At 40.6% G+C, this 22,028-nt stretch overlaps 1 protein-coding gene across 5 annotated transcripts in view; it reads left to right on the top strand.

Annotated features, from left to right (window-relative positions):
- The window catches only part of LOC126547242 (FIGNL1-interacting regulator of recombination and mitosis-like), a 44,421-nt gene extending 24,638 nt beyond the window's left edge, over positions 1–19,783 (top strand). Inside the window, exons 11-22 of one of the 5 annotated variants that reach the window (XM_050195190.2) lie at positions 3,751–3,825; positions 3,936–4,001; positions 10,237–10,300; positions 10,407–10,488; positions 10,699–10,781; positions 10,889–11,033; positions 12,819–12,968; positions 13,108–13,296; positions 14,671–14,781; positions 15,068–15,256; positions 17,067–17,228; positions 19,601–19,783. In XM_050195190.2, coding sequence (XP_050051147.1) covers positions 3,751–3,825; positions 3,936–4,001; positions 10,237–10,300; positions 10,407–10,488; positions 10,699–10,781; positions 10,889–11,033; positions 12,819–12,968; positions 13,108–13,296; positions 14,671–14,781; positions 15,068–15,256; positions 17,067–17,228; positions 19,601–19,735 — 1,451 coding nt within the window. In that variant the 3' untranslated portion in view covers positions 19,736–19,783. Of the gene's footprint in view, positions 1–3,750; positions 3,826–3,935; positions 4,002–10,236; positions 10,301–10,406; positions 10,489–10,698; positions 10,782–10,888; positions 11,034–12,818; positions 12,969–13,107; positions 13,297–14,649; positions 14,782–15,067; positions 15,257–17,066; positions 17,229–19,600 lie in introns of those variants that run through there. The other 4 variants (XM_055062860.1, XM_050195191.2, XM_055062861.1 and 1 more) reach the window with 4 other exon arrangements.
- Positions 19,784–22,028: the final 2,245 nt, after the last annotated feature.

Genomic DNA, 22,028 nt, shown 5'->3' with positions numbered 1-22,028 from the left:
TCGTGCGTGAAAAAACTAAGCTGTTCCGATAGTTATGCTTTTGCGCAGTCGATATGTGGTATTCATTTGCTCTGTTCTAAATCTGAACAGAAAATTTATTCCACTTGGTTTTTGTAAATTAGTTCTCTGACACGCTTTCCAAGCGTCTACCAATCGAATGGATTTAGTGACACAGTTGAACCCGCAGCGTTTAAACGCTGCGGGATCACATAGGTTTTGTAATATTGAATTATATGTACATTCAATAGGTTTTGTAAATAATAAATAAACTTCTGTGGCCACAATGTCAAGGCTGTGGTGACCACTGTGCTGTGAAGCACTACCACAATGTGAGGGCTATACCAACGTGAAGGCAACCGTTGGTTCATCATGGTCACGGAGCGTGTGCATCGTACAGCGAGTTTCGGCCACTTGCATGTGGCTTTTGAGTATCAAAGCGCATTCTTAAAGGTGATTTTTCACGCAATCTTTCTAACTTATAAGTCATTAAAATATTGCCAACTGTTTATCCAAGTCACTAAAGAGTCACTGATTGCTAAATAGCAAACTTTGCCGTAAACAGACAAAGAAAGTCACGAAACCTGGCGTCAAAATCGCTAAAATGGCAACACTGATAAAATACCGGTAAATTTTAAAAGCAAATTTGACTTTATGTTTTCAAAGGTGGTTAAGTTAGATGGCCCCAACAAACAAGGGATGATGCAAGTGGTGGTAGATTAAACTTGTTTCGGACAGCCTTGCGATGGATTTCTCAGCAATGCAGGCTTGCAAGGCACATCCTGCAGGCGTCTCGCGCCACAAAGTACGGGGTAACATGTCATCCGCTACAGCACGTGGAGGCGAGGCCTGAGAGCAGGGGATACGTAATAAATAAATCGTACCTATGTGAGCCCAATTCTGAGACAAAACTTGGCCTCAGCTGTTGTTTTGTTGCATTTGTGCAGCGTGCAGCCGACAGTGCGCACTTTCACAAGTGTGTCTGCATCGGGGGGTGGATAAATGGCCTACTTTTCCTTTTGAATTCTGACTGTGGGGGAGGGCCACACCTCCCCCCGAACTGGTAGATACACCTAAGACAAGCATGGTGTTGCACACATACAGGTAAATATAAACACATCTCACTCGATGACCACGAGCACTCACAGTCATAACGTTGACGTGATGAAGACCGCCGGCAGCAAAAAGCAAATGCTTTGTGCTGCCTCAGTTTCACCGCAAGAACACCTTTCACGACCAGATAAGTGAAAGCAGTCTTGAAAGTTTTGTGAACCTCAATTGCACTATTGATGTTCAATTTCACTATTGACAGGCCAAGTAGCCCGAAACAATGTCTAGATCAAAACTTGAAAACCTACTGCAAACTTGCAGAGGCAGGGAAATTTACGAGCTGTTACCGAGTAGACTCTGTGTGCTATAAAAATACCAGTGATGAGTGCACTGAAGAACCAATGTGGCCGAGACTCCATGTGCAGCTGGGGGGAGGCCAGACCCCCATTATCAGTGCTTCAAGCCACTTTCTGTAGACCCGATTGACCTTGGTTGGGACTCTAGGTGCATATATTCCCGGGTTTCAAAAGTGTGTGTGTGGGGGGGGGGGCAAATGACCCGATTTATTTGCCCCCCCCCCTGCCCCTCTCCCCCCCCCCCCCCCCGGTAAGTACGCCTATGACAACATCAGTGTGAACAAAAACTTGACTACTCTAAGCAAGTGTTGTACGCCTTTAATTAGAGGTTAGAAGCTTTTCCAAGTTTTCTTACTTTATGGCACCGTATTATTCAGCCAATGTGGATTTTCTGTTGCCCATTTGAACAGCACATACATATGCCAGGAATTGATTATTAGTGCAAGGAAGTATACTTCGTTTCCCAGATAGCTGGCAATGCTACAAAGGCTAGAGACTTCTGTCATTGCTTTGATTCGTGCCAAAAAAATTGTTCATCACATATGAAAGAAACATATGTACAGGTATATATGTGTATGTATTTCAATGTAACCTCAAGTCTCATACTTGTATGTCGCAACATATGACATACTTGTTATATGGCAGGCATCGCAGATCTGAACACACTTACCACCAAACAAATGCAGCAACACGTTTCTACAACCAGTGATCACAGTGCACCATTTCGTTTGTGACCAAAGCATTCTGCATAACATATGCTGAAAGCACAAAGGTGCATTAGTGACATGTGAGATGGCGTAACCTTATGTGCACAAGTTGTAGTTCTAATACAGTAGGATATAGTTGATATGAAACCATTACGTATGATTTCCTGGTGCCAACATGCACAATCGTGAACATAAAAAATGACACGATCGAGATACACTCATGTTTTACCGGTCCATACATTCCCAAAAACAAGATTTTTTGGTACCCTAATCAGTACATTGTCAAACTGCGATCGTATATGTTTTCCGGCCACTAGATCCCATCTCGATTTCGTTTCGGTTTCCCATCACAGTCTTAAAACAATACACAATAAGAAAGCAACAAAACATGTCTCGGGCTGCTGAAGCCTCACCGGCTCGATCCGTCTGGATGTCTCGTGCCTCAGACGCAACAATTCATGCGACGCTTCACATTACATAGATGTCAACTGCAGTTGAGATTTGTTACTATTTTGTTACTTCGGATCGTACGTTTTCTCAGTTACTATGTTTTTTTTTTCTTGTGTCTTTTTTCCATAATATATGAACGAGGTTGTACTGTATATGAAGTACAGTTGTTTTATAGAAAGAGTTGGAGAATAAAAACAACCACACTGCAAAATGTGTGGAGCGAGACTTCTACGACACACTACTGTACTTGCGTAGCTTCCACACCATTACCTGAGAAGTGTAAAATTGAGTGTATAGGTATTAAAATCTCTCTGAACAAAGTTGGTGCTTTCAAAACAATATTCTGGAGCCTGAGTCCCAGGTGGAGACACAACTTTACGAAGGATTTTAGCTACTTGCTTTGTTGGATGTCTGCCAGTAACTTGCAGGGGACAGCTGTCTGGGCATTCATGCCACTAATGCACTATACAAAGATGATGAGAATAATGTACTTCCGGAAGCCAGGGTTTTATGAAAATTGGCATTACTGAGCATTACTACATGCAAAAACAGACCTTAATTACAATATTCATTCCTGGAAAAAATTTATTTGGTTTTACTGAGATTTGTTATTATGGCTGACTTGCTTTATGGGACATATTTGGCCACAAATCAATGTGTCCATGATAATTAAGTACAGCTGTGTATCAGCAGCACTTTTTATTGCTGCATACATGGAAAGGAGGCCCTAAAATGCTCTTCAGTTTAGTGTAAGATCCCTCAGCCCCTGCTAGGAGGATGGACCACTCACTTCCAAAGAGATTTCATCTTTAGAAAGACTTACAGAAACTAATTGAAAGGAAGGTAGTGTGGCCCCGGTAAGAGGCGGTTTGGGGATCGGTGGTGGAAAACTTGCGGTCAGTACGGCGGGACAGAGCAGGACAATGGCCTAATGTGAGAATAATGAGAATAATTGCTGCTCCATGATGGCTATTATCGGCATTTGAGGGCTGCACTGACTACTTGTTGCCTTACTGCTAAGTACAAGACCACAAACCGAAATTGTGAAAGAAAAGCTATGGCAACGGATTCCACTTTGAAGCTTGCACTTGCACATCTTTGCTGTTTGTTGTCTGAGGTAAGGCACCAGTCATCACAACTTCTGGCTTCCTTCCTTCATTTATTCTGGTGTACTTTATTCCTCTTCACAGATGTCTGTGAAAATTGCTGGTGTGGATATCTGCTCATGCTTCTGACAATCCTGGATCACATTACAACCACTAGTGGTATGTTGCTGATTTCCGTCTCCTTCACTTTCCTTTCTTATATGTTGAACTATCTAATGGTGTGGTGCTACACTTAATATGCCTTTCCCTTTTCTCTTTTAATGCTAAAGACATATGGTTGCAGCCACTGGGCAAAAGAAGTATTGTTGACCTTGTTTTCGACTGCACTGATAAATGTAAGTTTTCTTTTCCCAAGGGCACTTAGTCTGTTCACATTTAAATTATATCATAGGTGTGTATGGATGTTCATGTTATGTACTTGCTTGGAAAGTTTACAGAAACTATAACTCCTAACATAGGTTCCTGTGACTACTCTAGCTTTGCTGTGTGAGAAATTTAATTATTAGAGGCATGGTGCACTTCAACAGTGCACTTTTTTTGCATTTCTAGGCAAATGGGAAAGCACAAAATCCAAAAAGTGATAGCACATGGCTCTTAGCATAATTTCTCTCCCCATGTCCGGAAAGAGTGGGCCCTGTGCAGCACCGAGTTGTTAAAATGGGTGCACGATGGAGTTGTGAAGGGTGACTTGCGTGTGCACTTTAGTGCCATGGGTCTGCACGCATTCATTTTATATGAAATATTGTGCAATCAGCCACCTGAATGACCATCACACTGTTTTTGTTTGCGCTAACTAAATCTTCACTAAAAGTGAGCTTGACTGTGTCTTTAACCATAGGAGTATCTACCGGGGGGGCAAGGGGGCATTTGACCACTCCCCACTGTCAAAAGTGGGGGGCAAAGTATATCATTTCTCCCCCCCCCCCTTTTGAAAGCGGTCACTGGCATTTTCGACTGCACGCTAGAAAGTCCATTACGACTACCGCTGAACCTAAATTTTCTTTCCTTAGTAGAGTGACCACACAAGTAATGCTTTTCTTTACTGAGCACTTGGACAATGACAATTGTCTTTTGTGCCTTCTCGGGACGCCCTGTAGCGTACGACTCGCGGGATTCGCCAGACACGCTCGAGTTGCGGATAACGCCTGCCGCTGGGCAGTTCCCACCCTAACAAACTGTCAGCTTGCACAACTTGCATCATGCCTAGATTTTTGGGACCGCTATATCTGTATTCTAAAACACAATCAGCTTGTTACATTTAATCTGTGGGTGAGGGGGAGGTCCAGTTAAAGCATTATAATCAGCCGTACCCAATGACTGGTGTGCCATTCGGCATGAAATCGTTGCATTATCAAATACTGGAACTATTTAGTCTCTGTCCGTTGCAGCATTGCAGTCTCAGTATCTTATCACCATCGGAAATCTAATCAAACCTCTTGCAGGTATAACTGTTGAATTTCATTGTGAAATTATGACTTATCGTAGATATGCTTGTGAAAATGACCTTGGTTGAACTCGCAGAGCCATTTCAATACATTTCAATACTGACTTGAATTTTTTCTAAGTAGGTGTCACTTCTGACCGACAATTTCATTTTCAGGCTGTTTCTAAGTAAGAGCTACACTATTACTTGTTTCCTGGCAGGAGCAAACAGCAGATATTTCATACTTTGAAAAAGTTAGGGCCACTTTTGGTGATGTGTATCGAAAATTTACACTGTGTAGGTTGGTTATGTACTCTGAAAACAGTAGCTGACTGGTCGCTTTATCGCAATTTTTATGTATTATACACGGCATTTGGTTGTTTTCCCCTGCTATCCCCAGTAAAATATGCGGGGCACGGTGTTCATATTTATTCGACGTACGAAACAATGTTCCGAGTGACGAGCGATATATTTTTATTCTGTGTAAATTCATTACAGCCGTTGTAGAAAGTTGCTAAATGAGGCATTCCAGGGTGTCATGCTTCTGGTAATCTAGATGTTTCCTAGACTCCTAAAACAACGCATCAGATACAGACGTGAAATTACATGAAAACAGGAAAATTTTAAGCGCACTGCGTTGTGAAACTTTCACTTTCCTGCTTTAAATGCAAAAGTTGCAGATAATTACTAAACCCACATTTTTTCATGTATTTTTGTGAAATACTTTCAATCACGAATTATGGTCGACTGTCGAAAAATGTGTGATATTTACATAATTTTATCTCAGGATGCTGGAGACTCCATGTAGAAAGCAAGTCATGGTGGAAGAATGACTCTGTGCATTTTATAGTGACCCATCATAATTACATAGTAATTAAATATTCATTTATTGTACAGTCAGTCATACTACGTTTCTTCATTAAATATATTGAATCATCCACTCGAGCTGCATGCACGGATTTATTATTGGGTGCAAGCATTACAACAAGGAAAGAAATAATCTTTCGCGATTACTACTGAAACACCCCACTTCAAACATCCCGTCAAAGACAGTAGTACCTTCACGAAAGCGGTTGTGTGAAGCGATACATTTCACTCATAAGTGAAATGGGTGTACTTTAAGAAAGCAGAATGTTCAATTTACTCAAAGCTTAATGTCCATTGTCTATTCCTTGCAACCACTGCATAGTAATGGCAAAAATAAGTTGTGTTCATAAACGTGTATGCCATGACTGAAGGGGATATTACAAGATTTGTAGTTTGTTTCTCTGGTGTCCTCGGTGAGCTAAACAAGGCATCTTGTTTATATCTGGGGAGAATTAGGGGCATGGTATGGAGAAGGTGTAGGCAATGTTTGAAATGGAATGGGTGGGTTAAATGTGCATTTTCCAGTAGAATACAAAAGTGACCCATAGTGTTATTGGCCTGTTTTACAAGCAGTTTCAGACTGGCACAATTACAACAACTGAGGTCAAATTTTATGAACACAAGGGGAACAATACACCAAGCTTATATGCGATGGTAAATACGTGTTGATCAAATAGAGCGTTAAAAAATAATTGTAAGCAAGTGTTCAAAAATATCATGCTACTGCTATTAGTTAGGTTTCCCAATGTCCCAAGAAAACTCTACATTTCAGATAATTTATTCTCTGAAGGAATAGACAGCATTTTAACTGCAATGCATCACATAGTTTTACCCTTTCTGGCTTATTTAGAAGCGTTACAAATAATTATTGAACCCTCCTCTTTTTTCTTTTTACTTTTTCAGGCGCGACATATATGTTTCGCCTGGTGTCCTCAATTAATTAAAGGAGGCAGCTTCATTATGTTTGGTGACTGCAAGGACAAGTTAATGGATGATGTGGAGGTGAAGTTCAAATAGATGGGTAATTGGGGCTTTTGCAATAAATTATGTATGCAAGCACTCCAGAGTGTTTGAGCATGTCTAACGAGCAGGGAAGAATTGAGACCACTGCCGTGGCAGAACTATAAAAGCCGCCAAGACCAAATTTAGCGAAAATTGGTGGTACACTGCGGAAACTTTCTGTGCGAAGTTAAATGTAGTTGCATCAAGTACAGCATTTGTAAAAAAATTTCATATTCAAGTGTTAGAGCATGTGATATGGCCGGTATCAGCTATGCTTCCCAGTGTCCTGACATAGCTATAGTTTACAACAGGTTTATATTTTGTGGAAAGGGGTTCCTGGTCTAGTTAGAAGCGTTCCAAATAATTAGTGAGCCGTCGTTTTTCTTTCCCTATTTTCAGGTGTCGTAACACGTTACGTCTTAGTTTCAGTCATATCCTTGATCAACTAAACAATACATTGTTTATATTTGGCAAAAATAAAGGGCGCATTATGGGTAATGTGTAGGCAAACTTCGAAGATAGGGGACTAATTATGACATTTGTAGTAAATTACGCATGCAAGCTATAAGGAACTTTTTGAATGTGTTTTGCGAACAAAGAATTTATCCTATTGCCCTGGAGGAACTGTGAACTCAACAGACATCAAATCTAGTGGAAATTGAGAAGGGGTAGGGTAGGGGGGCATTATAGAGCTATAAAGCATTGTGTACGCCCCTCAGCAGTTGTAGTGGTGGTTTTCAACAGATTCGCTGGACATCCACTGTTGCAGGGCCGAGATGACAAGTCATTTGTGTGTGTGTGTGTGTGTGTGTGCGTGTGCGTGCGTGTGTGTGTGTGAATGCAAATAATTTATGTTGATTGTACATTGTTGTGCATAAGCTCGACAATACTATGTATTACCTAAACTAGGAATACATTTATGCTGTAGACTTAAACAGCAAGTACAATTCTTTGTGGAATTATTCAAATTCTTTGTAGCAAATGTGCATGTTTATGTGCGCAGTACGTACTGCTGCTACTGGGCGTTATCTGGGACCACTGTGGGGCACTCACTGCCTTTTTTCCCTGCATCATCTTGAGATTTTATATAGTTGCAAGAGATAAATGCAAAGTGAGATCATTTTTTGGGCCCCCATGGTTCACCATGTGTGATTGATAAATAGGTGCCTGTCTGTTAAATATATATATATATATATAACTTACAGAAGCATTTTGAAGCTATTTCACTTATTGTAATAGTAATTTGCAACACACACACACACGCACATAAAGATTGAAAGAGAGAGGTCAAACCGTCTGCGGTTTGCCCCCTCATTCTAGAAACAGTTGGTACGCTACTGTCTGTAACCACATGTGTAACATGTTTTTTTATGCATATCCCAACACCCAAAATATTTTAAATCTCAGCTATAAATGAAAGTAGGAAGTTGGAAATGTGTACATATTAGACAAGTGATGTTTCCCATACCCACATCTACAGCTTCATGTGTATCCACACAGCTGCATTACTGTAATATTTCAAGAAACTTGTGTCTATTTGAGATGTACAACAAAAGCGGTGATATGTCATTCAGTTCACTTGTGGCAGGGAAAGGATGCATTGCAAGCAATTTTCAATTTTCCAACTGTGTATAAAAGTTTTGAAGAGAACCAAAGCTAGCACATTTCCACATTGGGATTAATGGTATACCTTGGTCAGTAAAGACACAACTACAGCAAGATCTGTGGCTGAGGTGTTCGTTTATAGCCACCACAGCAGACAGTCTGCCATCTGTTGGTCCAGGCTGCTAGGTGTCATTGATAACAATTGGTACAGCACAATCTGGCATCATGTGCACTTTTCAAAACTAATATCTTATTAGTGTTTAAGTTCTCCATGAGGTAATTTTAATCAGCATGACACTGCCCTCCTGTGCACAAGCCTTACACAAGTTTGAAGGCCTTGAAACCAGAGAACTTTTTCTGGCGTCTTTTTCAATCACACAAGACAGCAGTTGCAGATACTGATAGTTTTCACAGCATGAGAGCATGACTACATAAATAATGCTCCAGCTAGTACAACTAGAGCTTATGTCAGCTTGTTTTGCATTGCCACATGGCCCTGTAATTTGGCAGAAGTCATAAACATTACATTGTGTGAAAGAACTGCTTAGAGGTAGTAACAGGTGAATGCACGCCACACGAACAGCCTTCCAAACAAATAGTTTGAGGTAAATTCAGAGCACAAACTACTGGGACACAAGCAAAGGCACAAGAAAAGACGGGACACGGCGCTTGAACTAGAAATTAAATTGATCAAAAGGGAAAAATGGGTGAGTTGGTTGCCCATTTTTCACTTTTCATCAAAATAGCTTTAGCTGTTATGTACTTTCACAGAAATGACTGTTGATTCCATAGTCAATGCTGAGCCATTCAGTCCGTTTTCACCAGTTATCCCATCAGCCTCACTGTGGACTCCTCACCTGTTGGCCTACTTTCATCATGACCACAACGTCATTGTTCTCTGTGCTTTGACTGGTTGTGGCCAGTGCCTTTGCCTCCCTAGTTCCTCTCCACTCTGCTAGATGGCAGTGGTGTTGGTGTGGCTACCAGAGTCTCACCAGCTGCTGTCAGATTGAGTCATGTCCGCTGCTGCTGCCAGTGTTCGGTTCTCTCCTTGAGAAATTATCATCACAAGGTTATCATGACGACAATAAAGTGGCATATAAAAGAAAGTGCCGTAACTGGTATCAACCTATGCCTCCGAAACTGGCGCTCCAGTCAACAATGCCACTGCACCAAAACATCAACAACGCATGAGTACTAAATGCATTAATGGCTCACAAAGCACCTGTTGTGGTTTGCTCTGCAGTACATGAGACAGGCTTAAACCTGCAGTGGAGTGCTAAAATGGAAGCGAAGGAAGTGCAGTGTAGTCACTGTTGCCACAGAAGAAATACATTGAAGCATTGGACTGAGAAACCCCATGTACAGCAGCTCATGGTAGTAGTCCAGGCTTTCCATGTTCTTGGCCCCAAACACTTCAATGTAAAATAACAATTTGTCATAACTGGAGCCTGCAGCTCTTGATTGTCTGTGATCTGTGGCTGCTGAAGGTAGTGCAGATCTCCAGAAATTTCTATACACCATTGTATACAATATTTGTCTTTAAATGTTAAGCTGCATCACTCTATTAACTGTTACTGTTGACATGCTGTGGGACACTTTGAAGCTTTGTAGGCAAAGGCCTCTATCATTTGTTTACCTCCATGTAATGTTCTTCATTGTGCATTATTTAGGCATTCTAGAACTTCAGTGCCCAGTGTCACTGGATTATTCAACAGGCGACGGCAAACCTCCAAGGTACGTATAATGAGCAGTGAAGTTATTCACCTATAATGCTCTGTAAAATTGTGTAAACCATGTGCAAGCAGCTTTGTGCAACTTGTGGCCAGTTTTCGTGTTTCAGAAAAGTGGGACTCTACGAAAATATTTGCATCCATATGTGCCGCTTTGTTGCCGTGCTTCTTGAAAGCCACTTTCCAGTTCTGGTATGATTTTTCTCTTTCTTTTGCTTCCTTTCTCTTTCTGTTCTTTTTCTGGCATTATTCACGTAGTTTCTGTTGTTTGGGAAAAGTAGACCTCTTCATCACTTTCTTTACTTTCATGTTTATTACTGTGATAGTGCCAACAACAGCATGCAAACATAACCAAGTCTGCGTTGAATGCTTGAAGGAGTATGTCTCTGTCTTCTCTTCCAGGAAAATACACTCCTGAAAAATGTGCTCTGTGAAAGCCACTGGAAGGCTTTCCTGGCATCTGATGTGTGGTGTTTTGTTGCTAGGTAACATACATTTCCACCTTAAATGTACTGCAATTTATTTTTATTTATTTTTTCAAAAACTGTGTTTATTCAATGAACTCTTTCTTTTAACCTTTGACATTCCTTAGGTATGGCACCCCACAGCTTTGTTATGAACATGTCCAGCTTCTGGTCCGACTTGTCAAGCTTACCGCCAGCGTGCACATAACTGGCCATGTTCGTGTGAAACAGCTCCTGACTCGTCTCTTTCACTTCTTGGCTGATGAGCACAAGGTGATCATACCATAACGTTGCATGAAGGTTTCCCAAGAAGTAATGCTCCATATTCTTTCTCACCCTGAAACAAAACTAGTTACATCGAAATTTACAGTATGCAACATTGGTGTTTCCTGTAAATCTGAATGTATTTTCACTGTCATTGGGCTCACAGCACTGCTACTATAGCAGCCCATGAAGGTAGTATCACCATCTGAGACTTGTGAGAAATAATGCACAACTGAGTTCTCAATAGTCGAGAGAAAAAACCGTAGGAGCATTAATGTTTGTACGAGTTCACGGAAAAAGTTCTGATTTACTCGCAAAGATACCATGAAACTGAAGCTGCTTACTGGACTGGTGTCTGCACTCCAACAGGAATTAAGAATACTTCAGTGTGAAAATGACTGTCCACACACAATAAAAAAATACTGAAGGCAGTTGCTAAATTTCGTTGGAAAGTGCTTCCACATTGCCCATTTAGTATTTTGAACTTTCATCTTTCTTGAGGTTCGCGAGAATGCACTGCACGGAACAAGGTTTGAAATCAGAGTGCAATTTGTACAGCAGAAGCATGGCTTCATGCAAAGAATGCAATCTCTTACAGGGAATGCATGTATACCCTAGTTTAACAGTAAATTGAAGCTTTGTTATATGAGGCAGACTACATTGAGGAATACCAAGTGGACAGGAAACATGCAGCTACACTTTACAACTTTCATGAGTTTGAGGGGAATGGCTTAAAAAAAAGAAACAAAACCACAGGGCATTACTTTTCAACCAATTCTCATTGATATATGTAGCAATTTTCAGAATGTTTACTTTCTGCAATTGCTGTGACAAATGATGTATCAGTTGTTAATGTGATGAGGGAAAACTGTTCAGTCCTGCATTGCGCCTGAAGCATTCCTGTGACAGCTCCACATCTAGGTCAGAAGTGAGAACAAAGAGATGTGGCTGTGAGATACCTTTGAGGGGGATTTCTCTTATTCATAGGGGTGTGCGAATATTCAAAATTTTGAATATGAATTGAATAGTCCTTATTATTTGATTGTACTTGATTCAAAAAATTACTGCTCAAAGTTATTGAATCTTATTTTCATTTCAAATATAAGTGATAACAACAATTATTGAAGCCTACAGGAGTAAAGCCAGATGCAAGTGGTGACTGTTTCGAATGATTCTGCTGCAGGAGAGCCATGGCTGCTACAGAGAGGCATCAGTTGCTGCATGGAGTACCTAACCTCTGCTTAAAACTTTCCAGTCATTCAATAAGGATGCATTACCATTAAGCAGCCTACAAACATATTTTCTCGATTTAGGCAATTTATTGCATATTTGGGCAATGTCACCATGTGTGCATCCTTTTAAAACGGTGTGCAGTGCCTTAGTATTGCACATTGCTCATTCAACATGGGGTGATGTGCTGTTCTTGTGTTTCATTACTCTTGTTGTCATGGTGCGCCAGAGGCGATCATTTTTGAGTTGCTAAAACTTCATATTTGATTCTATATAGGAAGATGTTTGTATTGAATGCAATTGGGAAATTTTGCTATTTGAACCCCCCTACTAATGTAATGTAACAAGCTTGTGTTGGCTACTTGAACTGGTCAGTGAATAAAAATTGGTAAGACTGCCATTTACATAGTGCCGCAAGAAAGCTGGGCACATAAAGTGGCCTCCCATTCTTTACAGACATGCACAACAACGTAAATTTGCATGCATTCAATGAACTCTGAATTATACATGTAAGCATGTACTGAGAATAATGCCTGACTCTTATTATTGTCCCTTACTTTTCAGGCACAGCTTTTACAGTCACATTCTGATGATTTGCTTATCTTGAGCATTCTACCATCATCAGAATTTACGTCAACGCTTAGAGCAAATGTGCTTCAGCTTTTGAACAAACTTGCCTGCAAAAACATAACATCGGTGGAATTGAAAACACTGGTATGGCATGCACTCCTTTGCACACACCTTACTATAATGTGGCTGATCAAGGTCAAATTTGCTGCTCTAGTAAAGCAGAACAAGTATCTTTGACCATCATGTTGTTTCTTTTATTTATCTTGCTTTAACTGCTTTTCAGGAGCACCTTCTTTGTCATATGAGAAATAACAGCAAACCAAAGGATCACCACCTGCCTGTTGCCATTCTCTCACAGGCCCTCAGGGCAATTCCAGTTCACAGGTCATTGGTTTGCAGCACACTAAGCGAACACATTATCTCACTTGTCATGTCACAAGTGGCTGTTCTGAGTGACAATGCACTTAGTGATGTAAGGATTTTATTTTCTCCAAGTGCTTCTGCCCACAAAAGTTTTTGGGAAATGGAAGCCACCAAAACACTAAAACAAAATTGTGAGCTGCACCATGCACCTGTTTGTATTAATTAGATTGTACCTGCCCTGCACCCGAAGGCAGTTGTGCAAACGAGGACACAAATAGAAACAAAAATTAGAATAGGAACTCCAACTATCAACTGTTGGGTTGTACTGTGGTGGAAAAAAAAGGAAGACAAAAGTTATTTGTGCATGCTCAAGGGAAGGCAGCACCAACCCATCAATCGTGGGCACTCACGAAAGATAATAGTTTAGGCATGACAATTATTCTTTGTGCAAAAAAATCAATGGATGACTTGCACATATGCTAGTGTTCTTAATGATATGAAAGATAATACATTAATAATTGGCGGGTTGGTGCTGCCTTCCCTTGAGCATGCGAAGGTTAGTTTTGCGTCTTCCTTTTCTTCTGCCCCCATGTGACCTTTCAGTTGATACTAGTTAGCATTTGTGTTGCCCCTTTCTTTCTACTTGTGTCCGTGTTTCCATGCCTGCTTTTTAGTGCTGTGAATCCTTACCAACTTGCTCAACATTCAGTCAGGTGTTCGAACATTCTTTGCACACAAGCTGTGATGAAATCTAAGTATTCCACAAGTTCCAAGTTCCAAATCTTTTGTGGGTAAATATGCATGCTATTTTGCCATTTTGTGTATGTTCTTTTGTAGATACTGCTAGGATTTGGCACATTTCAATATCAGTAGTGTATGAAACCATTTTTCGTAAACTGCTCACTATTTGTTATTGCTAGCATTCCCCCTGAATCAAAGTAAGGTGGCCATCTTTTGTGGCACATATTTATCACATAATTGCTCAGGCACTAAAAGAGATTGTAATAACTGTGCTGAGTAGAACAAAAGCACTGAAATGTGCTCCTTCTTTCTGTGACTTTATGCTACTCATTGCACTTATTACAATGTCACATCAACTAGCCTGGTTCTTCACTTTATTGAGTCTACTAAAATAGACCCTATTGGAAAATACTTTTTCAGACATGCACCAGTTTCTGTGGTCAGTTCTTGAGAGATCCAGTTGTAGCCTGCATGGCATTTTTACTATGTACCACTAAACACATGGTACATCATGTACTGTCTCTCCACAGTCATTGTGGCAAGTCATCATACATTGACAACACCAGAGCTCACAATTACCAAATTAACTGTGCAAAGCCATCAATTATAAATATTGTCACTACTGCGGCGATGCCCTTCTTTATAATTGTTGCAACAAATCATTCAAGTGCATGATGCAAACTTGTAGTTGGATATCTCTAGAAGTAAATGACAAAAGCAGTGCTATGTCTGCATTTTGCAGGTGCTGAGCACTCTTGAATCACTGTATGAAAGTGAAGTTGACTTTCTACAAACATTGACTGTCTTGCACCTGCCATACTTTGGAGTCATTCCAAATATTCCTAGTCCACAGGTGCGTTTTTTTATATATCTTCTTTATGTAATGTTTTCTTGACACGTCTGTAATTATTTTGTGCATTCCCTTGCCCTTCCTATTTTTCAAATGTAAAAATGAGTACTTAACTTTGATCATCAGCAAATCAGCACTAGACATAACCAAACAACATAAGTATGTGCGCTACAAGTTTATAAAGTTCCATAAATTACTTCACTGAATAAGAATTTACAGCTATAGAATCCAGTGCCTTACTTTGTGAGAAGTATGTCCCAGAACTGATGAGGTTTCCACTCACTTTCAGAAAGCAGAGGTGTGTGAACGACTGTCAAGATTGTTCAGCCTTGTTTTGTCATCTGAAAACTATGTTATAAAGCACATGGCCATGCTTTCATTTGCTCAATTCGCACAAGTCACTCAGCATGACATTGTCATTACCAAAGCAATTGAATGGCCATCCTTGAAAGAAGCAGTGACATCGTTTCTGATGAAGGTATGCTGCATCTCTTTTTCCTTTTCTTTTTTGCTTCTTTTAAGTACTTGTAATTGTAGTAGTGATAACTGTTTCTATCATGATTAAAATAGTATTGATATCTCTGTATCATTAACACAAGGGTAACCATCTCAATGGCAGTAATGTGTGCTGAGACAATATTAAATAAATGAACGACGTGTGCACTAAAGGATTTCCTGTCGTTGTGCATTTCATACTCTGTTTTTAATCAGGGAGAGGAATAAAGGGATTTTTGGGGCTGTATTCTTTATTAATCGGAACCATGTGAAGAAACAGATAATGAAGCCAGAGAAAGCATGGGGGAAATTAATTATGTTTAAGTGAAATGTAGAAATAGTAACGTAAGGGTAAATGATGAAAGACTGCCATATGAACCACAGCATCATTCTTGTTTAGTGTGATTATTAATGCAAGCATTTAAGGCCAGCCCTAGTGCGTTCATGTTGTTGGCATGTAGCCTCAATATCCATTGAGGCTAAATTACCAACTTACCAGAGCTAAGCTACAAACCAGTGTTCAGCCTTGGTGACAAGGCAGAGTGGGAAAAAGTGCTAGAAAAAAAAATGTTTTGTAATGGAGAGATAGAAACATCTGGGGGCGGGGGGGGGGGGGGGAGTACTCTGTAAGTGTCCACCTAGTGGACATGTAAATTTCGTCTGCTGCTAAAGTGCTGATTGGCTGGGGGTGCCTGTCTCCTTTTCACCCATACCCCAGCCTAGCCAATCAAGACTTCAGCAGCAAACAAAATGGACATGTCTACTAGGTAGACACTTACAGAATACACCCCCACCCCTGGGATTATATGCAAGGAGGTAAGAGTGCATGTAAGGGCAATGGGCAGTTCCCTTCTTTCAGGCCTTCCATCTGGCAAAGGTGGGATATTCAACCAACTAAAGCTTTCCGAATGAAATGCTATCACAAAATATGTAAATTTTGTGCATGCATGAGCTTAAGACGTTATAGCTTTGGGTTATAATTTGAACATATCAGAAAACATGTTTCTCTTTCTCAGAGACTCAACGATCGAGCATCTAGGAGGCTGAATATTAACATGTGGGCAAAAAAAAAGCTCGGGTGGGACCCTGGTAAGATAACCTAAAGCACCTTGATGCAGGCTGAAAACAACGCTAAGAAAGCCACCGAAAATTTCTGGAATCTTACTAGATACAATGGCCCATCGGCTTGTGCTTCTTGAAATGGGCTCGCCTAATTGTCCGCTCGCACTATTCGTGCCCACTAGCTGGTGTGTCCTCTGCATGGAAAGCAAAATGTCTGAGTAAATTGCCTGAATATTCATTATTGTAAATGCTGTAATTATTGTAAATAGGCACTCTTCATTTTTTTTTGTGCCCCACTCTGTGCTTTCTCCTATTGTGGTCCCTCTTCATTGCAGCAGAACCCCCTTGCTGGCCAATGGGCCTTCCATCGCCAGCAAAATTCTTTTTCTTTTTTCCAACAACCACAAATGTAGTTTAACATGACACCAAAGACGTGCATATGTGGGTGAGAGAGGGGATCACCCTCAGGACATCCCCCTCTTTCGGACCGCCAGAAGCCCTTGACTTGCTTTTGCATGCAACCTTTCTCTTTCGTCTGTGTCACTCTTTCTGACATTTCTGTTAGGTGGAAGTAGGGGGAGGGGTTCAACCCCCTCCCTGGCTATGCCAATGCAAGACAATATGCACAGGATAGACTTTTCATTCCTGTCTAGCAAGTCAGTATTTTTCAAGTGACAATGATAAGAGGGCATACCTTGACGGTATTGGCACGTCTGCCTTTGTTATTACAGGATGACCTGAAGAAATCATTTTTTTGGGCTGATTTTGTGAGGAAACAGGAAGAAGTGTTCTCATTTTGGACAGACACTGCAAAGAAATCCCAAAGTGACTGGGATAGCTATCCATGTGACATGGTGGTAGAGGCAGTTCCTGAAAAACGCAGGAAGCGCGAGGTAACTTTCTCACTTCTTTGGATGACCAACTTCTGGTGCTGTGGCTACTTTCACCTAAACAGTACAGGGCTGCCATAGCTATCAGCTATCGTATTGGAATGGCGGATTCACCAATGTGCGCTAAGTGCAAGTGTGAAGAGACCATCAGTCACCTTCTGTGCCACTGTTCTCGCTTCGATAATCAACGCGAGACTCTCCAGTGTGCCTTAAATAGACTGGATGACAGGCCATTTACGGAAGCGAAGATCTTGGGGGCCTGGCCTCATAGTTCATTGGCCCAGAAAGCAGTTCGAGCGCTTTTTCGCTACCTGAGGGCAACAGACTTGAGTGCCAGACTGTAGACATCCTACCCCTAAGTTCTCTCTCCCCCTCTTTCACTCCCCATTCCCCTCCCCACGTGTAGGGTAGCAAACTGGACTCAGTCTAGTTAACCTCCCTGCCTTTCTGTCTTCCCTTCTCTCTCTCCCCCCCCATAGCTATCCAATGCTTCAAGTCCTAGATTAATTTCTGCCTTCCCTGTTTCTTCATACATCACAGTATCTACAGTAACATTATATGTACTCATTGCTCTTCAATTGTGAAGATTGTATGTATCAAGGTAATTTAATAATAAAGTCAGTATTTTTACCTTACTTCTTAAATTCCAGCATTTATAATACAGTATTATGCACTCACGGAATGCATAAACATATTTCAGTTTCTAAATATTTGTTTTTGCACAGTGAGTCATGATGCATAGGCTATAGATTGATGAATCAATACCCACCATTTTGGGCCACTCCACAGTGCTTACCAAAGGTTTGAGAACATTAAGAAGTGACACTGTATTCACATTAGTATTCTAATGCACAATTTTCTTCATGAACTGAGCACGTCAACTAATATATGTGTAACAAAAGGGACTTTTACATGCCACAGTTGCATGCAGAAGCCACCTCTGTATGCAATGGTGGTATATGGAAGTGTCTTACCTGCATAGTAAAGATCAGTAAATGCCCAAGCTTCTGTGGGCAGTGCATACATTTAGTTAAGACATCAGGCAGCCATTTTTATTTTATAGTTTGTGACATTGAATGAATGGTAAAAAAGGGACAGTATCACTACTGTTCATTTAGCCAGTTCTGCTGAATTTTAACATCCTACTTACTGTAATCACTATAAAACATCAAGAATGCAACCCACAAAAATTGGCTTTTCACTTAAAGAAAGAGTGACAACAGTCAAGTTAAATGAATCATTTACACTTAGACAAAACACATTGCTTGTCATAGATAACTCATTTGCTTCCTACACCTTCACTGTTCTTAATCCAAAAAAAAAAAAAAGACAGAGGTGCATGATCACAATACACAGTGTTCTTCTATGAAACGGTTGGGTTTCCATCTGTATTACCCCTTAACCATTTCAGTGCTGGTATTTTTTTTTCTCGGATGTAAAATTAACACAATGGTGTATTTTCGGTTATTCAGACGGGGGGAAATGAGACAGATAATGGCAAATGCACTCTTAGTATGGTCCTCACAGTTCTCACATACTTGCACCAGAGCCACGTCCACTGCGGGCACTACATGAAGTGCTCCCATAGCATTATGCGGAAGTTTCGTGACCATAAAAATGTATTGAAGGACACTGGCGCTGCCGTGTCAGAATAAAAAAAAAAAGAAAGGAAACAAATCTGCTCTAAATGTACAGAAGATGGCAGAAACATGCCAGAGTGGTCCTGGAGAGAGTGGAGAGAGAGTCCCTCTGGAGAGAGTGGAGAATGTAGTGGTATGTCAGTGGCACTGAAAGAGCTAACAGAGCATGTGCTGATTGTAAGCCAAGGACTTTAACTGAAACAGCCTTTAATAGCTCAAAACAGGGTTTTCACAGACTTTTGATTTCGTTATGCTCTGGCATGCGTCATTGTGCTGTAATCCATGCACCATTTAAATAACAGAATAGAAATACCATATGAAAAATTTTATTCACACAATTTGCAGGTTTAGTTTGCAGAATTGACCCAAACTAATTAAGCTAACCTCCTGAAAAAAATATTCTGAGTTCAAGACAATTCCGAAAATAGCATGCCATTAGTCTCATCCAGCTATGAACTACCACTTTCTTTAGAATTTGGTTCAAGCTATGTGAAACACTAGGTGTAACTCATACCATCATATAAGCACTGAGAAAATTTTTGAAAAAGGAGATGAACACTTGAAGACGAATTACAAATGAATGCACCTCCAAAATTGGTCATCATGTTTTTGCTGTGCTTCAGTTATGAGTCAGGCCAGCTAGCCGAGATTTCTGTGCCCATACAAAATAAAGGTTTTCACATGTGCCTGCAATATATCCATACCCTGATTAAAGTGTACTTTTTCTATTTGTAGGATGAAGCAGAAAAGCTCGTTGAAAATATTGAAGATGCAGTTGCAAAGTTACTGCATGCAGACAACTTGGGTCCTCTGCAGCCACGTCTATGTTGCCTTCAGAAACAACTGAATGATATTCTGGACAAGCTATAAAATGAACACGCTGAAGTTGCAATAGCAATAAATTACTTTTTATTCTAACTGCTCAAATGATTCTGCTTGTGTGAGTGCTCTGTGCTATCGGATTTTTCGATAAGCCAGCTCCCACTGTGCTCGCCTTACTGTGTGGTTGCCAAGAGCATGAAGCTACAGTGGCAAAATGAAAACACAAATGTGTTCTGATTGTGCAGAGATAGAAGTGCTGTGCCAATTGCACCATCTTGCGCTAAATGATCGAGCGGTGCCATCCTCACCAAAAGACCAATTTCATATGGAGTTGACAAATTTAGCAGTATGTACGTGTTCAGTGGCAACCACACAGCCATAGTTAAGCATTGGCTAGCATTTAGCCCTGGAAAGCAAGCCTAAGCAATCCATTTCAGCACCGTCTTTGGAGTGTGGGTGTCTTCGGTGTTGCATTGTAACTTGGCCACATGGAAATGAAAATCATTTTGTGCTATACAATGTGTTACAGATGTTTTATATAAGTCTTGTGCGTTTGTGCACTATGCGGGCCAGCTAAGGATGATTTAAACTGGCACTCTTCTTTTGGGGGCAATTGGGAAGGAAAGCCATGTTCTCAGCTGAATGATCAAGTTATACGGTCTGTTCAGCGTGTAGCTTATCAGTTTGGTTATACACTTTAGCACTCACGTGTGTGCACTATTGGTAAATCTGCGTCGAATAATGCCCAAACACCATGTGCGTAACATTCCAAATCTATTTTGTACATTCACCATGTCCAGTTACCGAGATAATAGTGTGGCATGCCAACAAACGACCTGCTTACTTTCATAAAACTTCTTGGCCACAAATATCCATTGGCAACTGTGATCGTCACTCAAATTTGGACTCCAGCTACACTATTTTCCACACAACCACACCACACAAAAGCAGGCAGTTGCCGCCGCAGAACGCAAGCCAAGGATGTAAAGTTTTGGTTGTAGTCAACCTTAGCGGCCAAATGGTGGTCATCAAAATTTAGCGAAAATGCGAAATTGCATTCATGGCAAAACATTCGTGACCCAATTTCCACAGATCGAGTCCAAAAATTTTAATACACCATCCGGCATCCAAAATATTGGGCACTGTTTTACATTGGCGTTATGGGGCCGCAAATAAAATCGAATAATTGAGCTTGTGCATAATATTGGTGAACAACGTAGATCAGAAAGCTAGTGAACATTTTTATCCCTTTATCATATTCAAAAATATCAGTTTTGTTACTTGGCAAGCAATGTGAAATACTTGCAAACATGGAATGGCCAAGAAATTAACTTCATCTTTTTTCTGCGGTATGCTGGGATCCCAACTGAATGTTGCTAAGAATTAAAAGTCAACAAAGGCCACTGCAAACGACGTTCACTGTATATTGACACGTGGACTTGTTTATCTTTTTCGAGTGAGCACTTTTCCCCATCTAACAAATGTCATCGCTCAGCGCGGGACCTGCCTGCATGTATCGGAAGTTTCTTGAATGTTATCGATGTTTCTGTTGTCACCGAAGCTTGTGTAATCTGCTTGCATCTGCAACGTGAATTCTGTAGAGCTTTCTGGAAGACATGCAGGCAACACCGATTTCTTTGGAACCGTCGATGACTCGTGTATAAAAACCGACGCGCTTGACCGGCAGATGAGATTTTCGATGATCGCCGACTGTGTTCACCGCTGTTGTTGTTCCTTGAGTGTAGCCTATTTTTGAGGGCACGGGTTCGCCCAATAAAACGCTAGTTTGGCTGCTTTCTTCACCGTCACTACCACGTGACAATATGTTGATACCAGGGCTTGTTCATGGTTATCACTGTGATTATGTCTTGTTCGTTATGTGGAAATATGTTTAATTACCTAACATTATAAATTTACCTAATTGATGAGATGTCAATGAAAAGGTTGCGGAGGATTTCAAGCAATGATCGATAACATCATTTAGCCCTAGAAAGCCCAACATGTCATTTTTGATACGCTGAAATTGATGACTAAAAATTCTGATATAAGTGCCGGAAACTTAATGTAGAGCCCATACTAGCGTTTCTTTATATACTGGAGGAAGTTTTCAGTTGTGGATAGTTTACCTAAATATTTACCAATTCATTCATTACTGCACTAATTAGTTTTTAATCATTTATAATTTCACTGTTCATACCAATGTACTCTCCATGGCTAGAAACAAATGTGAACAAGTTATTTAATTTTCTTTGATCTGAAATGATGTTCAGGCTTAGTGGGGTTAAAGCAACCTATGATTCGTAAGGACCCTTTCTCTAACAAAAAAGAAAACTCAAAAAAT

The sequence above is a fragment of the Dermacentor andersoni genome, chromosome 1, assembly GCF_023375885.2.
Source record: "Dermacentor andersoni chromosome 1, qqDerAnde1_hic_scaffold, whole genome shotgun sequence".
Lineage (NCBI taxonomy): Eukaryota > Metazoa > Arthropoda > Arachnida > Ixodida > Ixodidae > Dermacentor > Dermacentor andersoni.
Note: the sequence above shows the minus strand (reverse complement) of the source record. Positions and strands in the feature narration are given on the sequence as shown.